Source organism: Sander lucioperca, chromosome 1, assembly GCF_008315115.2.
Source record: "Sander lucioperca isolate FBNREF2018 chromosome 1, SLUC_FBN_1.2, whole genome shotgun sequence".
Classification (NCBI taxonomy): Eukaryota; Metazoa; Chordata; class Actinopteri; order Perciformes; family Percidae; genus Sander; species Sander lucioperca.
Window position 1 is genome coordinate 4,898,614 of NC_050173.1, and position 21,378 is coordinate 4,919,991.

The 21,378-nt window shown below is 39.9% G+C and overlaps 1 protein-coding gene across 1 annotated transcript; it reads left to right on the forward strand.

Annotated features, from left to right (window-relative positions):
* Positions 1–19,107: 19,107 nt before the first annotated feature.
* On the forward strand, positions 19,108–21,378 carry LOC116036539 (girdin-like; the record flags this gene model as incomplete). Its single annotated transcript, XM_036006207.1, has 1 exon — positions 19,108–21,378. A coding segment is annotated over exon 1 (2,220 nt), but the record flags the coding sequence as incomplete, so codon positions are not given.

The following is a 21,378-nucleotide window of genomic DNA, read 5'->3' on the forward strand; positions in this document are numbered from 1 at the left end:
AGCTTAACGTGATTTAATGTACCTAAACAATGACCAATCATCAAAACATTTCTGGTTAGATTTTTTGACAGTTTTCAGTGCTTATGAGAAGCAATATGAGAGAGAAATTTGGTAATCATTGATCATTGTTTATAGGTACAAGCTTTTTCCTCGCCATAGGCACCAATGAAGAAGACAACGCTAATGTGAGATTAAACTTAATAATTATTATTAAACTTATATAATCGTTGGATTTCGGTTTAGTTCTTTTGACAGGCATAAGTGTTCATTACAAGATATGGCCATGAGAAATTTGGTGATCATTGATCGTTGTTTAGGTACATTAAACCACGTTAAGCTTTTTTTCACGTTAAGCAGAATGTCCCGACAGGCAGTGTAGTGAACAGAGAAGTGTGCAGCCAGCGCAGCAGCAGAGCGGCTGTGTCTGTGCCTGCCCTGTGGGGATAGAGATTGTTGTGGATTTTTTGGCATCTGTCGCTCAAGAATTATATGTGTTATGGACTTTTTTTTTTAACTAAATTGAGCTCGAGGTTTTCAAAAAAGTGGTGGGTACAAAATGACTCATGACGAAATCTGGTAGGTATGTGTATCCACTGTCCCCACCGAAATCGACACCTATGATCACTACCCATAACATGTGAGTTAAAGTGAAAGAACACAACAGTGTGAAACTTGAAAAGCTAAATATCAAGTCTTGTTTCAGGCGTCTAAATCGTTGCTCCCTAGAGGCGTTCAGTACATGTACGAACACATCTTAACACCAAATCTTCAAACTGAACTGATTATACTGAATCACCAGTAGCTTTTTAGTAGTGATGTCTAAATAAAGCTTCATGAATAATTAGTGGTGTTTGTTGAAATGGTGGTTGGTTGCAATGGTGGTTGGCTGGGTCATAAACCCCGCCCCCTCCATGTTAGCAGATGGGACATGGGCCAAACTAAAAGAGCAATCAATCAATCAGTCAATCAATTAATCAATCAATCAATCAACTTAATCTAGTGGGGCAACATTTAACTTACCAACCTGTGTCCCTTTGCTGCATGTCATCCCCCCTCTCCCCCTTCCTTTCTCTTCAAGCTATCCTGTCAATTAAAGGCCATAAAAGCCCAAAAATAATAATCATCAATCAATTAATCAACTTTTTACTCTGTAAGAATTTGGATATGCGTCATCCATCTTTATATACAGTCCATGGTTTAAACCAGAGATCTCAAACAGGGGGTCCGGGACCCTTAAAGGTACCTCAGAGTTACTGCGGGAGGGCCCAAAGTTATTGTTAAATCATTTTAAAAAAAAATGTCTGAAAATATACATAAACATGAGTAAATCAACCTATTTGTGATTTGTTTTTAAAATGTATTTAAATAAAAAAAAAAAAAATCATTGGTGACAGGCTTATTGGCCTGTAGGTAAGGTAACCACTAAGGTAGCCATCCACAGATATAGTAAAGCTTAGGGATTCACTGTGCTACATGTATGTTCAACATTAAAACATGATATATGAAATATATGAATGTCAATAATTTTTTATAGCTTAGTATTGTATGCACCACAAAAAGGTATGTGTAAAGGCTTTAGGCCGCCCTACACGTTATAGTAGGCCCAGTTTAATATGCAACTCAATACAATACAATATATATACAATATACAATATATGTAGTAGGGGGGTCCCTGCTCCGTCTCTCTTTCAGCTAAAAAACGTTGAAGACCCCTGGTTTAAACTATGTTAGCAATTTACAAAGTACAGCAGAAGGTGATGGTAATTTTGGTCTTTTAGGTATTTTATTATATAAATGTTAGTGGTGGAACGGTACATGTATTTGTATTGAACCGAAATGGTACGGGCGTCTCGGTTCGGTTCATGAATTTACACGGAGAATACACGGTATAAAAATAAATAAAACTTGCGTGCAAATGAATTAATGTAATGCGGAACTACTGTTAGATACGCGGGTTCTAGGGACACTTAATCTGTAGCCCCGCCTTAGCTCTGAAGCTAGCCGAGCTCCGCCTACATGCAGTTGGTGCCGTCCCGGCCTCGAAAACTTCGGTCTTCGGGTCAGTTACAGTAGTACAGGTGAGAGAGTGGTGGATAAGACCAGAGGCCTGTGTGTCGGCGTTGTTCAGCAGTTGTTGGGTATGTGAGTGGAAATACATCTAACATGCTAACGCATATCCAACGCCATCACCCAGCTGTACCAATCGCTGGAACGAGACAAAGAAAACTGTCCAACTTCTCCTCCCTACAGTGCTTAACCAGCCTTTAAATATAAATACAAATAGGGCTTCAAGTATTTGCTGCATGTGCTCGAACCTCGTTACAACATGCCATCCCATCCACATATTTGTTGTTGTTGTTATTATTGTTTATATATGTAATTTGCACTTTCATAAATAAGAGATGCTGTATTTCCAGTTTTATAGCTGATTGTCTTATTTTAATTACAAGTTCCAGATGGAGTCTGGAGATGATGTGGGGTACTCTTTGTTTACTGTTTACATCTTACTTTACACACTAAAGGCTGTTGCAGCTAGCTCAGGGGATAAACTGTATGACACTAGGTGGTACAGCCTGAGACATGCACAATAAAAAAAATTTGCCCTCTGCATTTTTGTTATGCTTTTCCCTCCATTGTATTGAACCAAACCGTGATGTCTGAACCGAGGTATGAACCGAACCGTGACTTCTATGTACCGTTCCACCCCTAATAAATGTGTATATATATATATAACTGAAGTGGTGGATAAATGGAATTTCAGAGCTATTTCTGCACCGGATAAAAAGTCATCACCACACATCATCTGGGACCCTTATGTTTACTAAATTTCACAGCGATCCATGCGATTTGTCAAGACATTTCACAGTTTAATATTAATTACTGAGCGAACCTAACTGGGCCCTTAATTTGAGATTAGTCATACAATTTAATGAGCCATAGTAAACGTAAATTAGAAGTCAATAAACTGATTATCAGCTTTCAAAAAGTTTGCAAACTTTGAGAACCAAAAAAAGATTCAGATATCCGTTTTATTGGTTTAATGTACGAGGACGTCTGAGATAAGAAGTTATTACATTTTCCTCTCAAGAGAGAAAAGAAGCTCATTGGAGACACTTGATGGATATTTTTTTGCATGCTTGTATAATTTGCAGCATTTCAGCAACATTGGGTGTGCTTATCCTGCTAGATATTCAAACAGTAAGAGGGGCTTAAATATCAGAGGGAAGATGTTTTTTTTTTTTTTTTTGTAAGCTGCTGGATAAAAGCTGGAGCATCTCAAATGTCAGTGTAAAGTGCAAGGAGCACAAAGATGGGGCCAAAAACGGAGGAGGAAAAAAAGACAAGGCTGGAGACTTTATGACAACAGAGATAAAGGGGTGAGGGAAGAAAAATTGTAAATTGGAAGACGAAGAGCAGGAAAAGTTTGAAATATTTTGACAGAGAAGTAAGGAGGAAAAGAATAAAGAGAGACAAATTCTGCTGCTAAAAGGATAAACTGGAGATGGAGTGAAGAATGGGGAGACAGTTAGGAATAGAAGAGAAAAAAATGACATGAAAGGAGAGGAGAAAGTAAGGAGGCTGAAATATTCTGTAGAAAAGGTAGAACGAATGGTGAATAGAACAGATGTATCAAGGGAAAGATAGAGACAGAGAGAGAGGGTTGATGGATGGATGGATAAATAGATAGATAGATAGATGGTAAACAACAGTCTGGGTCATAATTACATGATGCAGCTGTGGGCCCTGTCCTCTTGACCTGACATTAGCGCGCACGCACACACACACACACACACACACACACACACACACACACACACACACACACACACACAGTGCGTTTCACTGTCTTTGTGGGGACCCGTCATTGACATAATGCATTCCCTAGCCCCTTACCCTAACCTTGACTATCACAACTAAATGCCTAACCTTAACCCTTACCCTCACCCAAACCATAACCTAATTCTAACCCTAATCCTAAAACCAAGTCCTAACCCTCAAACAGTCCTTTAAAATTGTGGGGTCCAGCATTTTGTGCCCCACAAAGCACACACACACACACACACACACACACACACAAAAATCCAATCTTTTTGTTTGTCGTTCTTTTAGTGTTTTTCATTTTAGCTTGAAATCTGAAATGCTCCTATTCATTTTCATACTAATTGAAATATATATTACCCTGAATTTCAAATATGCTGCTTTTTTCTTCGACATTTGGTCTAGAGGAAATACAGTGTGCTGGTAGAAAGTTTGTCTCCGCATCCAGCAAACGTAATTTAAAGTAAATGTGATCCACTGGGGTTGGATTATCCTTTTAGATAACAGAAGTATTGGATATGTATCATTTGATTTCTACTTCTTCTCGATGCACTGACTTTCTTATACACAATGCAAGCACTGTGACACAGTGGAATGATTGGAAGTGTAGTTCTTTTCAATCCATGTAAAGAATGTTGACCTGAATTGAAAATATGAAAGCGTCAAGAGGAAAGGAGCAACCAAAGCATGAGATGTTTGAAGTGCACCTGATTAAATAATCCTTTTTATTATTCGCAGTGTACATATGACATACAGCAACATCAACAGAGAAAACACTGAGCTGCTGGCAAATTACTGTGTTGTTGTGTGACTTGCTGCATAGACAAAATGTCCATTTTGTTCTGCTCAAATACCAATACTGACAATTCAGCTTATAACCACTTTATTTTACCTTTTTCTCTTCTCTTTGCTTCTATGCATGCATATGCATTTACATATAATAGAATGCCATTATTGTCATTGCACCGTGCACAACCTAATTGGCTGTGCAGCTCCTGAAACGATACATTACCATTCCACACATGCAGGCATGCACGCTCACACCCACACACACACACACACACACACACACACACATAAACGCACTTGCCATACAGATAAAAAACAATAACAAGTAAGAAAGATTAAAAAAAAAGAAGTGATATCAGAAGCTACTATTTGTACATTGTGTTAAATGCTATTTATATGCCTTATAAAGATAATATTGCACGTTACATAGTTGTTGACCATTTCCTCATGGGGGGGGGGGGATGATTTACTGTAAAAAAAAATTATACCAATTATTAATTTTATGTATATATGATCATCACATTCATTGTATTTCTAAGCCCATCTATAATGAAATGTACCTGTGAGACATGCCGTGGAACAGAATGACCTGCTCTTCGGTATGTTTGTCCATCCTGTCTCCTGTCCCAGCTGCTCTAAAGCAGTCTCGATAACCCGTAGCACTCCTCGAACAAAATGGATAACTTGCATTAAAGGTACACTGTGTAGGAATTTCTCCCATCTAGCGGTAAAATTGTAGTTTGCATTCAAACGAATAGTGCTCTCTAGTGCCTCGCTTTTTTCAAATGCGTGTTGCAACTACGGTAGCCGTTATGTACCAAGAAGCTATGACAACATGTCTTCCAATTTTCACTTTTTTGGCGATGAGGATTCCTTCTCCTTTGGCTCGGCATAAGTATGATCCTCCATTATGAACTAAAGTGCAGTGCAGGCTTTCAAATTTGCCGGGGCAGTAATAAGGGCCTCTCACTGATGATCTCCTTCTCCGTTTCAGCTGGTTTCAGTCACGTGATGCTGGCTCTGAACGAAAACGCGTTGTGGATATGCTAGACAGGTAGGCTACTGCTTTATGTCCCTGTCAGCGATTATAGTTTTTCAAAATGGCGGAACGACATGGAAGCCTCCTTGGACTTGCCCGTCCAATGTAAATACAGATAAGAAATTCTTCGCTTACGAGGTAATTTTACACCAATGAGGACAAATTTATGAATGAAGACATTCATTTTAGCTAATAAAATACTTAAAACACTACACAGTGTACCTTTAATCAGAATTACAAGGAAGTCTGCATACTTTACAGCTCAGTCACTTTGTCTCAGCTGTTAAATCTCTGTTGTGTCCCCTCCTGCTCTCCATCACAGCCCAACTAACAATGTAGTTTTGTTTAATATATAGGGCATGTTTATGTCTTCATAAGACCTTCTGACAGTACATTCCAGCTCATGCACTGCATCTTCACTTAAATGTCCTCATATTATGCTCATTTTCATGTTCATAATTGTATTTTGAGGTTGTACCAGAATAGGTTTACATGGTTTAATTTTCAAAAAACACCATCTTTTTGTTCTACTGCACATTGCTGCAGCTCCTCCTTTCATACGCTGTCAGGTTTCTGTTTTAGCTACAGAGTGAGACCTCTTAACTTCTGTAACATCTCTGTGGTCAGTCACACATGTGCAGTAGCACGACCAACTTTGCGTGGAATACCTTCAAAACTATTTATTATTTTGTAGATTAGGGTGAATTTGTGTGTGTTGTAGCAGTGTTTTGCCATTGAGAACGATCTAGCATGCTAACGGTTAGCCCCCTAGGCCCCTAGTGATGTAGAAAGCTGTGCAGATTTTGACCAGCTCACCCAGAGACTGAAGGCAAGACACATTCATAAACCGTATCTCACTCAAAACAGCATGGATGGTTTTTTTTCAAAGTTTGTATGCGTGTGGACCACACAAAATAACACCCCAAATCCCAGAAAAAGTGTTTTTTTCATAATATGGGCACTTTAAACACGTTAACGTTGTGAAACACAGTCAGTTATGTTGACTTATAAACGGTACGGTTATGTTTTACTTGGTTATGTTTAGGCACCAACACTACTTTGTTAGGTTTAGAAAAACATCATGGTTTGGGTTCAAATCAGACGTTACTTCACTTCCAGTAAGTTGAAATAAAAACTTGCTGTTTACTTTCATTTTCAAACGGGAGACGAAACACCTAGGTGAAAGTTCTGTGTTTTTTTAGTCTATATCGAAGACGTTTCATTTACAGGATTGTTCCGGTGCCGCAGGTTCCGCCGGATGTTACTAATTTTTGGCCGGATGTCCCTCACCTTCCTCTTTCTCTGTGAAGCATTCTGATTTCCGCTCGATTTCGGGAAACATCCTCCGAGCTAAACCCGACAATCAAATTATATTTATCTTTTTTTGAGTGAAATTCTCATCACACACTCGACAGCCATTTTAATTCCAGAGCTCGCCACCAAAACAAGTTCCTTCCCGAGGCTATTTTGCAGTGAAACCGCTCCATCCAGCGCTTAGCACCGCCCAAGACGATTGTGATTGGTTTAAAGACATAAACCAGAGCACGTTTTTCTCCCATCCCGGAATGCTGTGTGGACTAGCCAGACCCTCCTAGGCAGCGCTGTGGAGGAAGGTCTGGCAATGTGAGAATAGTGTTTCTTTGACCCATCCACCACCCCAACCTGCCTCCTTACCTATATCTTGTCACATTACTTTCTGCTTTGCTCCCGTCATAATTACTATCACCACTATAACCGTTAATATGCGCTGTAATTGCTGCTTGAACAAACAACCTTTTGGGAGCGTTTCTAGGGGAGGACAGTCTCATATTTTCCTGTTTTTGTTGTCGGACAACTGAACGAATATAAAATAGTGATTTGACTGTGGTCATAACCTGTAATAAAGGCAAACAGTATTTGGTAAATGGACCTCTTATAGACTCACAATGATGGCAGCAAGCTCCAGTATCATGCAAGACGCTGGCTTAACCATTGGGAGCTACTGGGGACAACATGAGGACAGGAGGAGCCAGGGATTGCGATTAATAGACGAACCGCTCTAGCCGCTGATCCCCAGCCACTCCACTGCTGCTGCACACACACGCATCGAACCAATTAAAATTTTATCGTGTCGAACCCTTAAAGTGCTCATATTATGCTTTTGGGCTTTTTCCCTTACCTTTATTGTGTTATATATCTTTTTTGTGCACGTTATAGGTTTACAAAGTGAAAAATGCTGACTGGCAGAAGGTCAAAAAGCAGAGACAAATGTGTGTTTTCACTGTAGCCAGTCAGTTTGGACATGGAAAGAGAGGAGCAGCCCCTGCAGTGAGACAGACACAATGTTTGATTGACAGGGGATTTCTGGGAAGCACAAAAACAATACAGCAACCAGTGCTAAGCACCAAAGATGGAAAAAAGCAATAACTGTTGCACTGATCTATGCAGTGCTTTTCCTGACCTGAACCACTCAGCTTGATGGGTCACAGACTGGGGGAATCTATTGGGTCTCTATCTGTAAAGTGTCCTGAGATAAATTCTGTTATGATTTGACACTATAAATCAAATTGAATAGAATTGAATTTTTGGACTTTTGTGTTTGTCTGTTGTTTCTTCTCCATCTCTCCCTCGTTCTCTCTGAGCTTGCTTTCTTAGTTTCTTATTGCATGAGCTGTGGTTGCCAAGGTAACTGACATTAATTCATACGGCCATCAATTCAGTGCTCTACTTATTACCATTTACCTCTGCGTGTGTGTGTGTGTGTGTGTGTGTGTGTGTGTGTGTGTGTGTGTGTGTGTGTGTGTGTGTGTAACCCTTGTCAACCATTATTTGTGTGGCTCCATATTCATATCTGAAGTTGGGATTTTCCCTGCAGACTTTCCAAGCTAGTGTAGGTATTCAAACTGCTCAACTCTTTACCATGAGACAATGTCAGACACACACACACACACACACACACACACCTGACTTCATTATCTGCACTCTGCGATCGGTATGTCAGCAGCAGCAACCATGGTAACGAGAAAGAGAGGGAGAGTGTTGAGATTCACAGCCACTTCACACCAATGCATCATTAATGTCATTTAACTCGCCCCTCTGTGACACTTTCTATCTCTCCATCTGTTTTCTTCTTTTGCGCTCTCTCGCTTTCTCCTCCCCCTCTTTCTTTCTTCCTCTCCTTCCCCTCCTCCTCTCGTGTTTCGCTTTTCTCTCATCCATCTGTCTCTCTCTCAGTCCGGATATTTTATCCGTAGCTTTGCTGATGACGCACAATACCTGGTTACTTCCCAGTTTGAGTGTGTGTGTGTGTGTGTGTGTGTGTGTGTGTGTGTGTGTGTGTGTGTGTGTGTGTGTGTGTGTGTGTGTGTGTGAATGCAAAGCCATGTCTTTCTGCCTCATTGCAACAGAGTCACTGCGAGGGCTAACATCTATACATTTATACATTTACTTTTTGCATGAATAATCCAGTGCAACACCTACTGGTATATAAGAAATATGCAGTGGGAGAGGATCCTCTCATTAGAAATGAATGAGCCTCCATTCAGCACAGTACGTGGAATCTCTGATTCACATATGTTATGCACTGGACTACTCCTGCATCTCTCTGCTTGGAATATTTTACTTCTTCAAACATCATGTCTGTGTTACGATATCTCATTAAAGGGTGAGACGGGAAAGGGAAGGAGAGAAAAGCACCGCAAAACAAAGTGTGAAAGTCTAAACAATACGTTGGAATATTAATTCCATTGACATTGTTGTGACATGAATGTGTCAATTAATTCTTACCAAAATTGAGGATTTTTTGCTGAAATCATGGGTCGTTTTATATGAAAACAACCTTTTTTAAACAAACACTTGGGAAGTTACTGTATTCTATTTACGTTAATGTAAACTGCATCAGAAGAGTAAACCCAGTTTTTGTGTAGAATACTTAAGATGTTTCTCTGTTAGGAGTTGAAGAGGAGGCCGAAAAGGAGAGAAGAGCCGAGGGACTTCTAGGTGATAAATGGTGTCACAGTGCCATCTGTTGGTCACAAGCAGTACAGTAGCTGGCACTTAATGGCTGATTTAGTTTTAAGGACAATATCACCAATGTCATTTGTGTATATTTAAAGAGAGCTGAGCAGTGAAAGAAATATATTACACCAGAAAGGATTTAAATACTGTACAAGGTTTCATACACCAGCCTAGATACCAGGTGTAGTTCCAAAAATGGATTTAAACCAGCCAACATATCATACCAAGACACTCCCAGGCCCTGTAACTATGGTGTTCTTTTTGTGCCAAAAATGACCATCGCTGCATCTTAAATTGCCTCCTTGAGTTCTCCACTTGCCTCCCGAGGCAATAATGCGAGGAGAGATGCAACAAGCAAATGTGTTTTAGAAGGATGAGACGTCCTTTCCTCTGAAGCGTCACATGAATTCGTCAGCTATATGGTCAGCGTTAGCAACTCCTTCAGTTGCAGGGGTTCCGGGAAGGCTGCTCTCATGTATCCTCGCCTATAGCTCCTCGATGATCCCTCCTCGATGCTCACTCCGGCAGAAATAACAGCTTTGATTGGCCTTCACCGAGGAGGGACAGAACAACGTCCGGTTCAGCCGAGGACCGAGGAGCTATCAAATAAGGGCCCATGCAGCCCATGTTGTTCCATCCTGTAGTGTGTCTGTACACCTGCCTGTTCTGGTTCTTTGTTTCAGGAAGTCTGACCAACAATCAACTGCTCCTGACCAATCAGTGGCACCTGACAAAGCTTTAAAATGCCTTTCCTTCTCACTCTGCAGGAGCAAAGTGTCCACACAAAATTTTTTTTTGTTCTTTTTTTCTATTTACTTTATCAAATTTAACCTCTTTGACTTTGTTTCCTCCTTTACCTTGCTTACCCAGAGCTGGGGTTGTACATGTACTGTATACTGGTTTAGAATTTGATATTTCATCTGCATTTACTTGCATTGTTTTTTGTCATTCCAGTTGATTTTCTTGTTGCATCTGTTGTTGCCTACAAACCAACGTTCAAGTTTAGTCTTAAGGAATTGTGTGGCTTTATGGCATGATTTATGATACTGATACATAATTTACTGCCTAGGGACTGCAGATGGAAAGTAGTTATTTTAACTAATTCTGGCATATTTACATGGTGTTTTTATACAACAATGTTCATAAATATGCATGGTCCCTATCAAATAAACCAATAAAAAAAAAAATACGAATCAGTGCTTTGTTAAATGCAAAATGGTATGTTGAAATGCCACCTGAGGCCAGTGTAAGACACTTTGTTGTAACAGACATTTATTTTGCTCCTTTTCTTATATTTATCATATGTGTGTCTGTGTGTGTGCGTGCATATTCTCATATCTTATGTGAAACTAAATGTACACTTATTTGCAATGAATTGGAAATGTTATTGGATGACGTAGTGAAGCTATAATTATACATAATAGGTTGTGAACTAAAGTGGGCTGGTCTGAGGCATGAAAATGAGTCCCATTCCAGCCCTGATCGTAGTTATGATGGGAGCAAAGGAGGAAATCAGGTGATGTTATTATAGAGCTATTCAGTCTGCATAAGGAGCAGGTCAGGGTGAATGGATTGATCAACGAGTTGTAAGGAGAAACTGCCGTTTGTTTCCTGTTTCCATACCAACAGTCAACACTTTGGTTCCTTCACTAAGGTTTATTATTGTAACCATGACGATGAAGCTTCCTTAACCTTCCCAAAGTTCTTATTTAAACCCAAACCATGATCTTTCCCTAACCGAGCTGTTTTTTTATACCTAACTTAAAATGTAACCGTACGCATTGTCGCACAATAAAACTGATTCATTTTTCAACACTGATTTGACTTTGAAAGGCACGGACAATTCATGTTGTCCTGCTGTTCTATGTGCTCTAAAGGGCAGTTACTAACAACATTATTGCTGTTTGATTTGGAGGACTATTCGGTAGTAATGCTGCGTTCCAGATGCAATCTTTAGCCCGTAAGTTACGACTTCAAGTCACGACTCACGACTTGGTAGCGTTCCAGGCAAAGTCAAGAGCTGGCTAGCTAAACATTGTGCCGTTGGCAGGGTTCAGGTTAGGCTACCTAACGCTAACGTTAGCTAGTGGCTACCTAACGCTGACGTTAGCTAGCGCTAGCTAGCGCTAGCTGATACTAGCGATTTCTAGTCATGACATATTTTGGGCTTCATTTAATAAACATAACCTGTAGTAGTACACAATCATATGTATATTGTTTTGATTACAATGTGCGGAATTACTTTACATTGCCTGTTTATGTTTATTTATTTGTCACTGTTAATCACCGGCGTCTGTACAGCATCAACAGGGGTCGCCATTGTTGTTTAAGTGTGTGTGATGTCAAAAACTGTAACTGGGAGTACAACGATCTGGTACGAGTTCACAAGTAGTAAGTTACAGGTTTGACTGCTGTTCCAAGGCACTTTCACGGGTAGAAGGTTGTGAAAACACGAGTTACGGGTAGCCTGGAACGCAGCATTAGGCCTGCACAATTTGGGGGAAAAATATGAATCACCAAATCATTTTTTAGCTTAGAACTGATATCACGATTCTCTGCCACGATTTTTTTCTCACAAAGTGTAATGTTTATTGCACACATGAACCATGACAAAACAAAACAAATTGGCAGTACCAAACATATACATAACATATTTTTTTTGTACCTCTAGCACATTGCGCATCACCACAAGCCTGTAAACGTAGAGGCTTCAATGAATAAAGAAAATAAAGTACATACTGGCCATTTAAGTACAGTAGGCCAGTGGTTCCCAACCTTTTTTCCTTGGCGCCCCCCCTACTTATGTCTAAGAAAAGCTGAGCCCCACCTCTGAAACCGAAGTTGAGGTAATTGTCAAGATAGAGCCTTACTTTCTTTTTTGATACAGAGGAGTTATCAGCACTTTTACGTTTCTCCGCTATGTTTCATTCATAAAATAGTGATGCCGTGGCGGCAGGAAAAACGAGGATGATAGCAGCTAGCAGCTGACCTGATGACAGCAAGGGCCACAGGTTAAGAGGTCCCAGAGGTTTGGCCTACTAAGTAGCCTGCCTACAATTTTAAGCGAGAACAAAAATATATAGTTTTTATACAGACTTTTGTATACATTATATATTCTAGTGTATTATCATAATTTGTTTAACATGTGCAAATATTTTTTTTTTACCTCAACCTCAAACCAGATAAAGACTTGCGCACCCCCTGTGATCTTTGCCGCCCCCCTGAGGGGTCCCCCCAGGTTGGGAACCACTGCAGTAGGCTACCAAAAATAGTGACATATAACACATTGAACTAAATATGGCCTATCAGGCTCTATCTGAAGTCCTTGAACATGTCTTTACATAATTAAAACATGTTAATGTCAATGTCAAATGCTTTCAATAAATTAATTGAAGGAAAAAAAAAGAAAAAAAAAATTGAAGTCATTTAAAAATTTTATCATGAACAGGGGTGAATCCAGATTTTATTATTTTATAACAATTTATTGTGCAGGCCTATTGGTAGTAGTTGAAAAACTGCCATGTGTAGTCTGCTTGGTGCACTGTACATTACAGGTCTTGGAGGCAACATGGAACATAAACACAAGTCAGTAGGTGAAGGTGGGGTCAATAGGGGCCAAACTGCTTATTTTTGCCCAGGAGCCGCTAACTAGTGATGGCCCAATAAAGCTTTATGAAGCTTCATGAACCATTTCCTTTATTTTCTAAGTGGCGCTCTAGGTGGCGCTCTCTGCTCAACAAAGGGTTGAAAGCGCACTGAATGGACATCCCTTTTTCTTTAGACCAAGAGCGCCATCTAATGGGTTTAGAAAAGAAAATGGTTCACAAAGCTTTATGAAGTTAATTTGGCCATTACTACCGCTAACCTATTACTCTAACCATGACAACTGACCAGTACATGTCACAATGCAATCAAATGATCCAGGTTTCATAAGATAAATCCAAGATATCCTCCTATCTTCACTAAAACATAGTTTGGATCTGCAGCACTCCGATACTTTTAGAAAGATACTTTTGCTACGAACATGGAGAGAAAGCACACAGCAATTTGTTCTGAGGTTAAAATTTTTGTAACTTTCATCAGTCGGCACACTGAATGTCCCAGTGTTTCTTTAAAAAAAGCAAGGTCCTTGTTGGACATAAAACAGGTTTTGCACCACTTACTTCTGAAATGTCTACAAACAATGTTTTTGTTGCTGGAATTCAAAAGCCATGAGAGGTTTTCTCCATTATACAGCATCGTATCAGAGAGGCACTGAAAACATTGTGCCGGTAATAGAGGAACATGGTGTTATTTATTACCTGCCGGGGAATCATACAGACCTCTTCAGGCCCCCAATGAAACAGAATAAAAGATATTACTTGACTCTTGAATCCAAATACAACCCCCTTATCGCATATCCATATACATCTGTACCTCTGAATTTACCACATTATAGAACAAAAATGAAAATCAGCCTGAAAAAACTATATTGTGATGGTGGTGTTGGCTCACTGAACATCTGATGTGGTGTGCACATATAAACACAGGATCCAGTGGTACCAACATGTAATTGTTGTCAATGTAGAGAAATGGTGTACAATTGGTTAGGGATTGGTAGATGGTAGATGATTCGGTCTAAACAAATGTCTGAGAGACAGATTGGATGAGCATTATTAAAAAAAATCAGTAATAACAAATCAGGATAAACTCATCTTGACTTACATCATTAATGCATCCACAATCCACAATTAATTTTCTCTTTACTTAACAGGATTGAACTCTGCAATCTAGCATAAACAGAACAATCTATCAAATTGTGAGGCAAAACATTCAATATGATATGTTTGGAGGGAAAATAGAGTCCCAGGCCTGAAAGGCGGAGTTATATAACCTTGGAAATGATTGTCATGATTGACAGTCCGTGCAATGATGCAGGTGAGGTGGAGACTTGTTTTTTAACACAGCCCATAATATGTGGACTGTTCTCCTTAAAACACTTACACAATTATTCAAAATATGATGACACATAAAATATGATCTTTATGTGTTATATTGCAGGTAGTCCACAGCAGAACAGACGAGAGCGAGACAACAGCATCAACTTAACTTTGATTTTTACTGTTCTTCTTCATCACACAATGTTGTACAAAACATGCAGTACAATGTCTTGTGGTCTACAGCGACATCTAGTGGTTAAACCTGTTACACAACATGCTGTATTTCCCCTCTTGCTTAGGAAGCTCACCAGGTAAAATAAAGGTTAATACGCCGTCTCTTAAATCACTTAGACCTCGGCTGTAGACTAATGCTATCTTAAATGTCTCCCTTATCTTACGTAGCATTAACAAACTCTTCTTTCCAGTAATAGTATCAATTTAACAGTTATAGCAGGCAACCTTATGTCTATCACACTACTTTACTTTACTTAACAGTAGCTTTCAACTTAAGTGGAATTAAGCAAACAATTTCACAAGCAAAAACAACATTCAAATTATAGTTTGCTTCCAGTCACTTTTTCAATGTCCTTGTTTTTTTCTTCATTTCACATCGTCATTCCCTCTTCAATAGTTTCCCCCCAAAGTCACCATCCAGCAGTCGTGCAGGTCCCGGCTCAGGTACAGGAACAGGACTTTCAATGGTGTCTGTTACACTGTCAGGAACCAGACAGAGAGATGAGTAGCGTTCCATGTACGTCCATCTTCCAGCACATACGCACTTGCACCAGCTCTCCGTACAACCCTGGCAAGTCTGTGGAATTCTGACAGTGCTTTCTTGACATGGAAGGGTTTCCGTACTCTTACTAGGCTTCCATCTTTAATCCTTGGTACTTGTGCACCTCTCCTCACATCTGTGTAGGCTTTTGATGCGTTTTGTTTGGAGGTGACACGGTTGTGCAGCTGCTTCTCCGGCAGCAGGGTAGATTTGCTTGCTGGACCGATGTTCACCTTTGTGCTCATTTTCCTGTTGAACATAAGTTCATATGGCGACACTCCTGTTGTACTGTGTGGAGTTGCACGGTACGGGAGCAGGAGGGAGAGCCTGTATGAGGCTGAGGCAATAATACAATACAGTAACAATAATGATACTTCGTTTACATCTCCTGAATGTGCATTTGTTAAGAACCATTCAATTAAAATTTGACTGAACTAAAATAAAACAGCATATTGTAGTTTCTGTATTTATTGCTAAAGCATTTATCAGTAAAACAGTTAAAGTTGGGGAAATGTTAAGTATTGTGTTGCAGGTTGATTTAAGGTGTGCGCCCCTACATTTTCTGTCTGTCAAATCTTCCAGTTAGGGGCTACAGCGCTCTTAGTAACAACATTTAGTCTGGAGCCCTGTCGTGAAGAGTCTGATCTTTCTAATCGGTGAAACGTTTAGATCCAGTCGATCCCGTTTTCAGGAATTCAGGAAGTAGACGTTTAAATCCTCCGCTCAACAAAGTCTTTATTCCCCTGGTTCTGGGAATTACCATTAGCAACGTGCCAGATTAAAGAGGGTTCTTCCTGGTTCAGTTGTTTGATGACTCAGTGGTTTGTGAGGCGGCGCAGAGAATCCAGATCAACTGGCTTTATTTCATAGTTTAAGATCCGTTGTCAGACCTGGGGTCCGTTTCAGAAAGCAGGTTTAGTGAAAACTCTTAGTTTGTTAATCCTGAGATGAGGGAAACTCTGGGTTTTCTGTTTCAGAAAGGGAGGTTAATCAAACTTGAGAGAGAGGGGTTACTCACACTTTCATTTCCTCATTCATTCATTCATTCATTCAGTCTGTATCAGGCTCATTTTATCTGCATGAATAAAAAAAACAGGGTTGGTTTACTAACTGTGTTAGGCAGACTATACGTTTTTTTTCTCAAAACATGGCATTTCCTTTTGTCGACGATCCCGTTGATGAAGAAGCTGGATTACTTCGCAGGGAGTTAAACATACGTCGGGAGATGATATTGAGGCCCCGACTATAGATGCATTTTCATTTCCAGATACTAGCCTATACCTATTTGAGCGGTATCGTTTTTCTTCCCAGTCTATCAGTCTATCAAGCCTACATAACCTTATCTGTCCTCATATCACTAACATCACCCATCGTGGATATGCTCTTACATCCCAGCAGATTCTTTGTGTCACATTACATTTTTTTGCAAACGGCAGTTTTCTTTACAACATTGGTGATGCGGAGCATTTTAGTAAAGCCTCTGTATGCAGGGCCGTCAGAAGAATGTGACTCGCTCTGAAACATGTTTTAAAGGCATACTATGTAACTTTTCCCTCTTCGGTCCCCCTACAGGTTGTCTCGTTGGAACTACAGCTCACGCGGATGTAGTTCCAATGAGACAACCTGTAGAGGGACTGAAGAGGGAAAAGTTACATAGTATACCTTTAAACGTTTTTGTAGTGTTCCCTGGACACAAACCAGTAAGAGCCATTAAAAAGGAGTTCCACAGTATTGCAGGTGAGTGATGTAAACCCTTTGAAATAAAAGATTATGAATTATAAGTCTGTTAATGATGGTGCTGCAGCATCAGAATGGGATTAGTAGGCCTAGTACTTTTTCGGCCGCAGGATTGCACCTAAATTAAATAGATTATAGGTTCAATACCATTTCACCAGTAATATTATACTTATGGTTAAATATGATATTAATACACTATATTGGAATTTATGCATTTACTCTAGCAGCAATGTTTTCCCATGCAAATTCTCGCTCTTTTTCAGCAGCCGCTGCGTTGCTTTTTTAACAAAATATATGTTCAAACTCGCTGTATGTGCGCATACAGTTTGTTTGTGGTTGTTACCATGATGAATCGTAGTATCATGGCTCCATTCATGCTGCCTTTTTATAGTGGTGGTGCACGCGCTTAACTCTGAGTCAACTGTCGCTGGTTCAAGTCCCCATACGGACAAAGTATGGTGGTGGACTGGTAGCTGGAGAGGTGCCAGTTCACCTCCTGGGCACTGCCAAGGTGCTCTTGAGCAAGGCACCGAACCCCCAACTGCTCGTGGCGCCTTTCCATGGGCAGCTCCCTCACTCTGACATCTCTCCATTAGTGCATGTATAGGTACTGAGCATGTGTGTGCAATTCAGGCATGTGTGTAATGTGTATAATAATAACAACACAGTGAAAACACTGTAATTTCCCCTTGCGGGATTAATAAAGTATACATTATTATTATTATTATTATTATTATTATTATTATTATTATTATTAAAAGTCCTAGGCCTACTAATCCCATTCTGATGCTGCAGCACCATCATTAACATAATTATAATTTATAATCTTTTATTTCAGAGGGTTTACATCATACACCTTCAATACTGTGGAACTCCTTCAGCTCCACACAACTCTCTCTGTATGTCTCAGTATGGCTATCTTCAGAAGATTGTGGTGTCCGGTGAATTTGCCACGCAGATGCTCCAGCAAAGATAATTACCTTTTCTGAAGAGTCCATCATGATTTTTTAATCATCCGTGTCCTCCTTACATACTAGCAACTGCGTGGAGGAAGGGTGGGGGTGCATCCGTGACCAGGCTTGTCTCATGTGGACGCACCGACAGTGTGGTTGTCATTAATTAGAATTCCTCATTGGGGCGACAGAAACTACTCACTATAGCTTTAATGTGTTTTAATGTATCTGGTATTGTTGATGTAGTGGCAGTTTACACTGTTTTTATTGATTTGATAGTCAATTGTAGTTTGATAAAAACATTTCAGTGAATTAAGTGCAAAGGTTTTCTCAGCTAATGATAAGGCTAGTGGGAAGATATTCTGTAGTATTTTTTTATGTTGAGGCGGGAAACTGCTGTGCAGGAATGTTACATTCAGAGTAGGAACACGTTCAGGTTTAGTAACAGATTAACTAGTAACAGGCTAACTTTCTTTATACATTAGCTACTCAGCTAATCAAGCTAACATGATGTTAGCCTGCTATGTTGCGGGTTGTCTGGCTACAGTTGATATAAACTTAAAAATAGTTAATATAATAACGACCTCCTTAGAAATCCATAATGTACCATATAATCCCGGCCCAGTCTTTGAATGTCATATAGCCCCTTTAATGCTGCAATAATCAACAGCCTATAAAAAAAGTCAATGTGGGCGGCTAGCTGCTGAACATAGCAGAGCCTTAAGGCCATTAATGCAAAACCTCACCTCGGCGATTTTCCACAAGTCGGTTATTACAGAGGATTATATGTTGCCATGGCAACGGTGCACATAAAAATGGCTGCTGCTTTGACCATACTGCTATTTTGATTTGGATTAAAATGACCATTCTATTTCTATGAGTTTGTATATGAATGACATCAGCTGACAGGAAGTAAACATGGACCCAATCTGTTGCCTAGCAATGCAATTCCACTGAGCAGAATATTAGAATATTGCCTTTGTGACATCATAGAATGTAGGTTCAAAGGGAAGGAACTGAAAGGATTACATTTCACTATAGGATTTAGTCCGCTGCACTGTAGCGAGAGCACTTAAAAAACACAATACAGCTCATTGATACAGACATTTTGTTTTGACAGAAAGCAAAAAAATGGCACAGCAAGAGCAGTCTGGCACTCTCAGGCCTGTGAGTGATGAGAACACAGCCCACCACCGAGAAAACGAGGTCCTCTTCAGAAAGAACAGGGACCTTCAAAGACAGAATGGGGAACTCCGTGAAAACATTGAGGGCCTTCGTGAGAAATTCAAGTACACCAGAAACAGCAATAAAAGGGCCCTCCAAATAGAGAACGAGGTGTTATGCACTGAAAATGCCACCCTCCGCAAAGACACTGACATCCTGCACAGTGAAAAGAAGGCTCTGTGCAACGAAATTGAGGATGTTCGCAAACAGAACAAAGAGGTGCAGACTAAGTTAAAGGACTTAGAAATTGAGAACAAGACTTTGCACCAAGAAATAGAAGAACTGACCCTGAACAACACTCTGCAAAAAGAAGTTCAACGGCTAAATAGAAGTCTGAAAGAACAGGAAGTCCTTCCTCTATTGAAGCAAGAAAACCAGTCTTTGGGACAAAAAATAAATAGCTTGAAAGAGGACATTCAAGAGATGAACCGAAGGTTTCAAAATGAAAAGGATTCCATGGCACAAGAACACCAGACTTTGCAAAGAGATCTTCAGGAGGCCAAAGAATTTGTGCACAATTATTATATGACGACACAGGAAAATGAGTTTATAAACCAACAAAATCATGCCCTGAAAGAGGAAGTCAAGGAGCTGAAAACAAAGGTGGGTAAGGGAGAAGAGGCCATTCTTGAAAAGAATACGGCTATTCAAGAACAGGCTCAGGAGCTCAAAAGTATTCTACAAGAACTCAAAGGCTTTGCACACAATTATAATGAGATGAGCCAAGAAAACGAGACCCTGAAAGAACAAATCCAGGAGCTTACCAACAAGTTGCGTGACGGAGAAGAGGCCATGAGACGTAACCATGAGACTCTGCAACAAGAAGTGCAGGAGTTAAAAGACATTCAGCAAGAACTTAAGGTTTTTGAGCACAAGTATTACACATTGAAAGAGGAGAATGAGTCCACAAGCAAACAAAGGAACATCCTGAACAAAGAGGTGCAGACTAAGTTAAAGGACTTAGAAATTGAGAACAAGACTTTGCACCAAGAAATAGAAGAACTGACCCTGAACAACACTCTGCAAAAAGAAGTTCAACGGCTAAATAGAAGTCTGAAAGAACAGGAAGTCCTTCCTCTATTGAAGCAAGAAAACCAGTCTTTGGGACAAAAAATAAATAGCTTGAAACAGGAGATTCAAGAGATGAACCGAAGGTTTCAAAATGAAAAGGATTCCATGGCACAAGAACACCAGACTTTGCAAAGAGATCTTCAGGAGGCCAAAGAATTTGTGCACAATTATTATATGACGACACAGGAAAATGAGTTTATAAACCAACAAAATCATGCCCTGAAAGAGGAAGTCAAGGAGCTGAAAACAAAGGTGGGTAAGGGAGAAGAGGCCATTCTTGAAAAGAATACGGCTATTCAAGAACAGGCTCAGGAGCTCAAAAGTATTCTACAAGAACTCAAAGGCTTTGCACACAATTATAATGAGATGAGCCAAGAAAACGAGACCCTGAAAGAACAAATCCAGGAGCTTACCAACAAGTTGCGTGACGGAGAAGAGGCCATGAGACGTAACCATGAGACTCTGCAACAAGAAGTGCAGGAGTTAAAAGACATTCAGCAAGAACTTAAGGTTTTTGAGCACAAGTATTACACATTGAAAGAGGAGAATGAGTCCACAAGCAAACAAAGGAACATCCTGAACAAAGAGGTGCAGACTAAGTTAAAGGACTTAGAAATTGAGAACAAGACTTTGCACCAAGAAATAGAAGAACTGACCCTGAACAACACTCTGCAAAAAGAAGTTCAACGGCTAAATAGAAGTCTGAAAGAACAGGAAGTCCTTCCTCTATTGAAGCAAGAAAACCAGTCTTTGGGACAAAAAATAAATAGCTTGAAACAGGAGATTCAAGAGATGAACCGAAGGTTTCAAAATGAAAAGGATTCCATGGCACAAGAACACCAGACTTTGCAAAGAGATCTTCAGGAGGCCAAAGAATTTGTGCACAATTATTATATGACGACACAGGAAAATGAGTTTATAAACCAACAAAATCATGCCCTGAAAGAGGAAGTCAAGGAGCTGAAAACAAAGGTGGGTAAGGGAGAAGAGGCCATTCTTGAAAAGAATACGGCTATTCAAGAACAGGCTCAGGAGCTCAAAGTATTCTACAAGAAC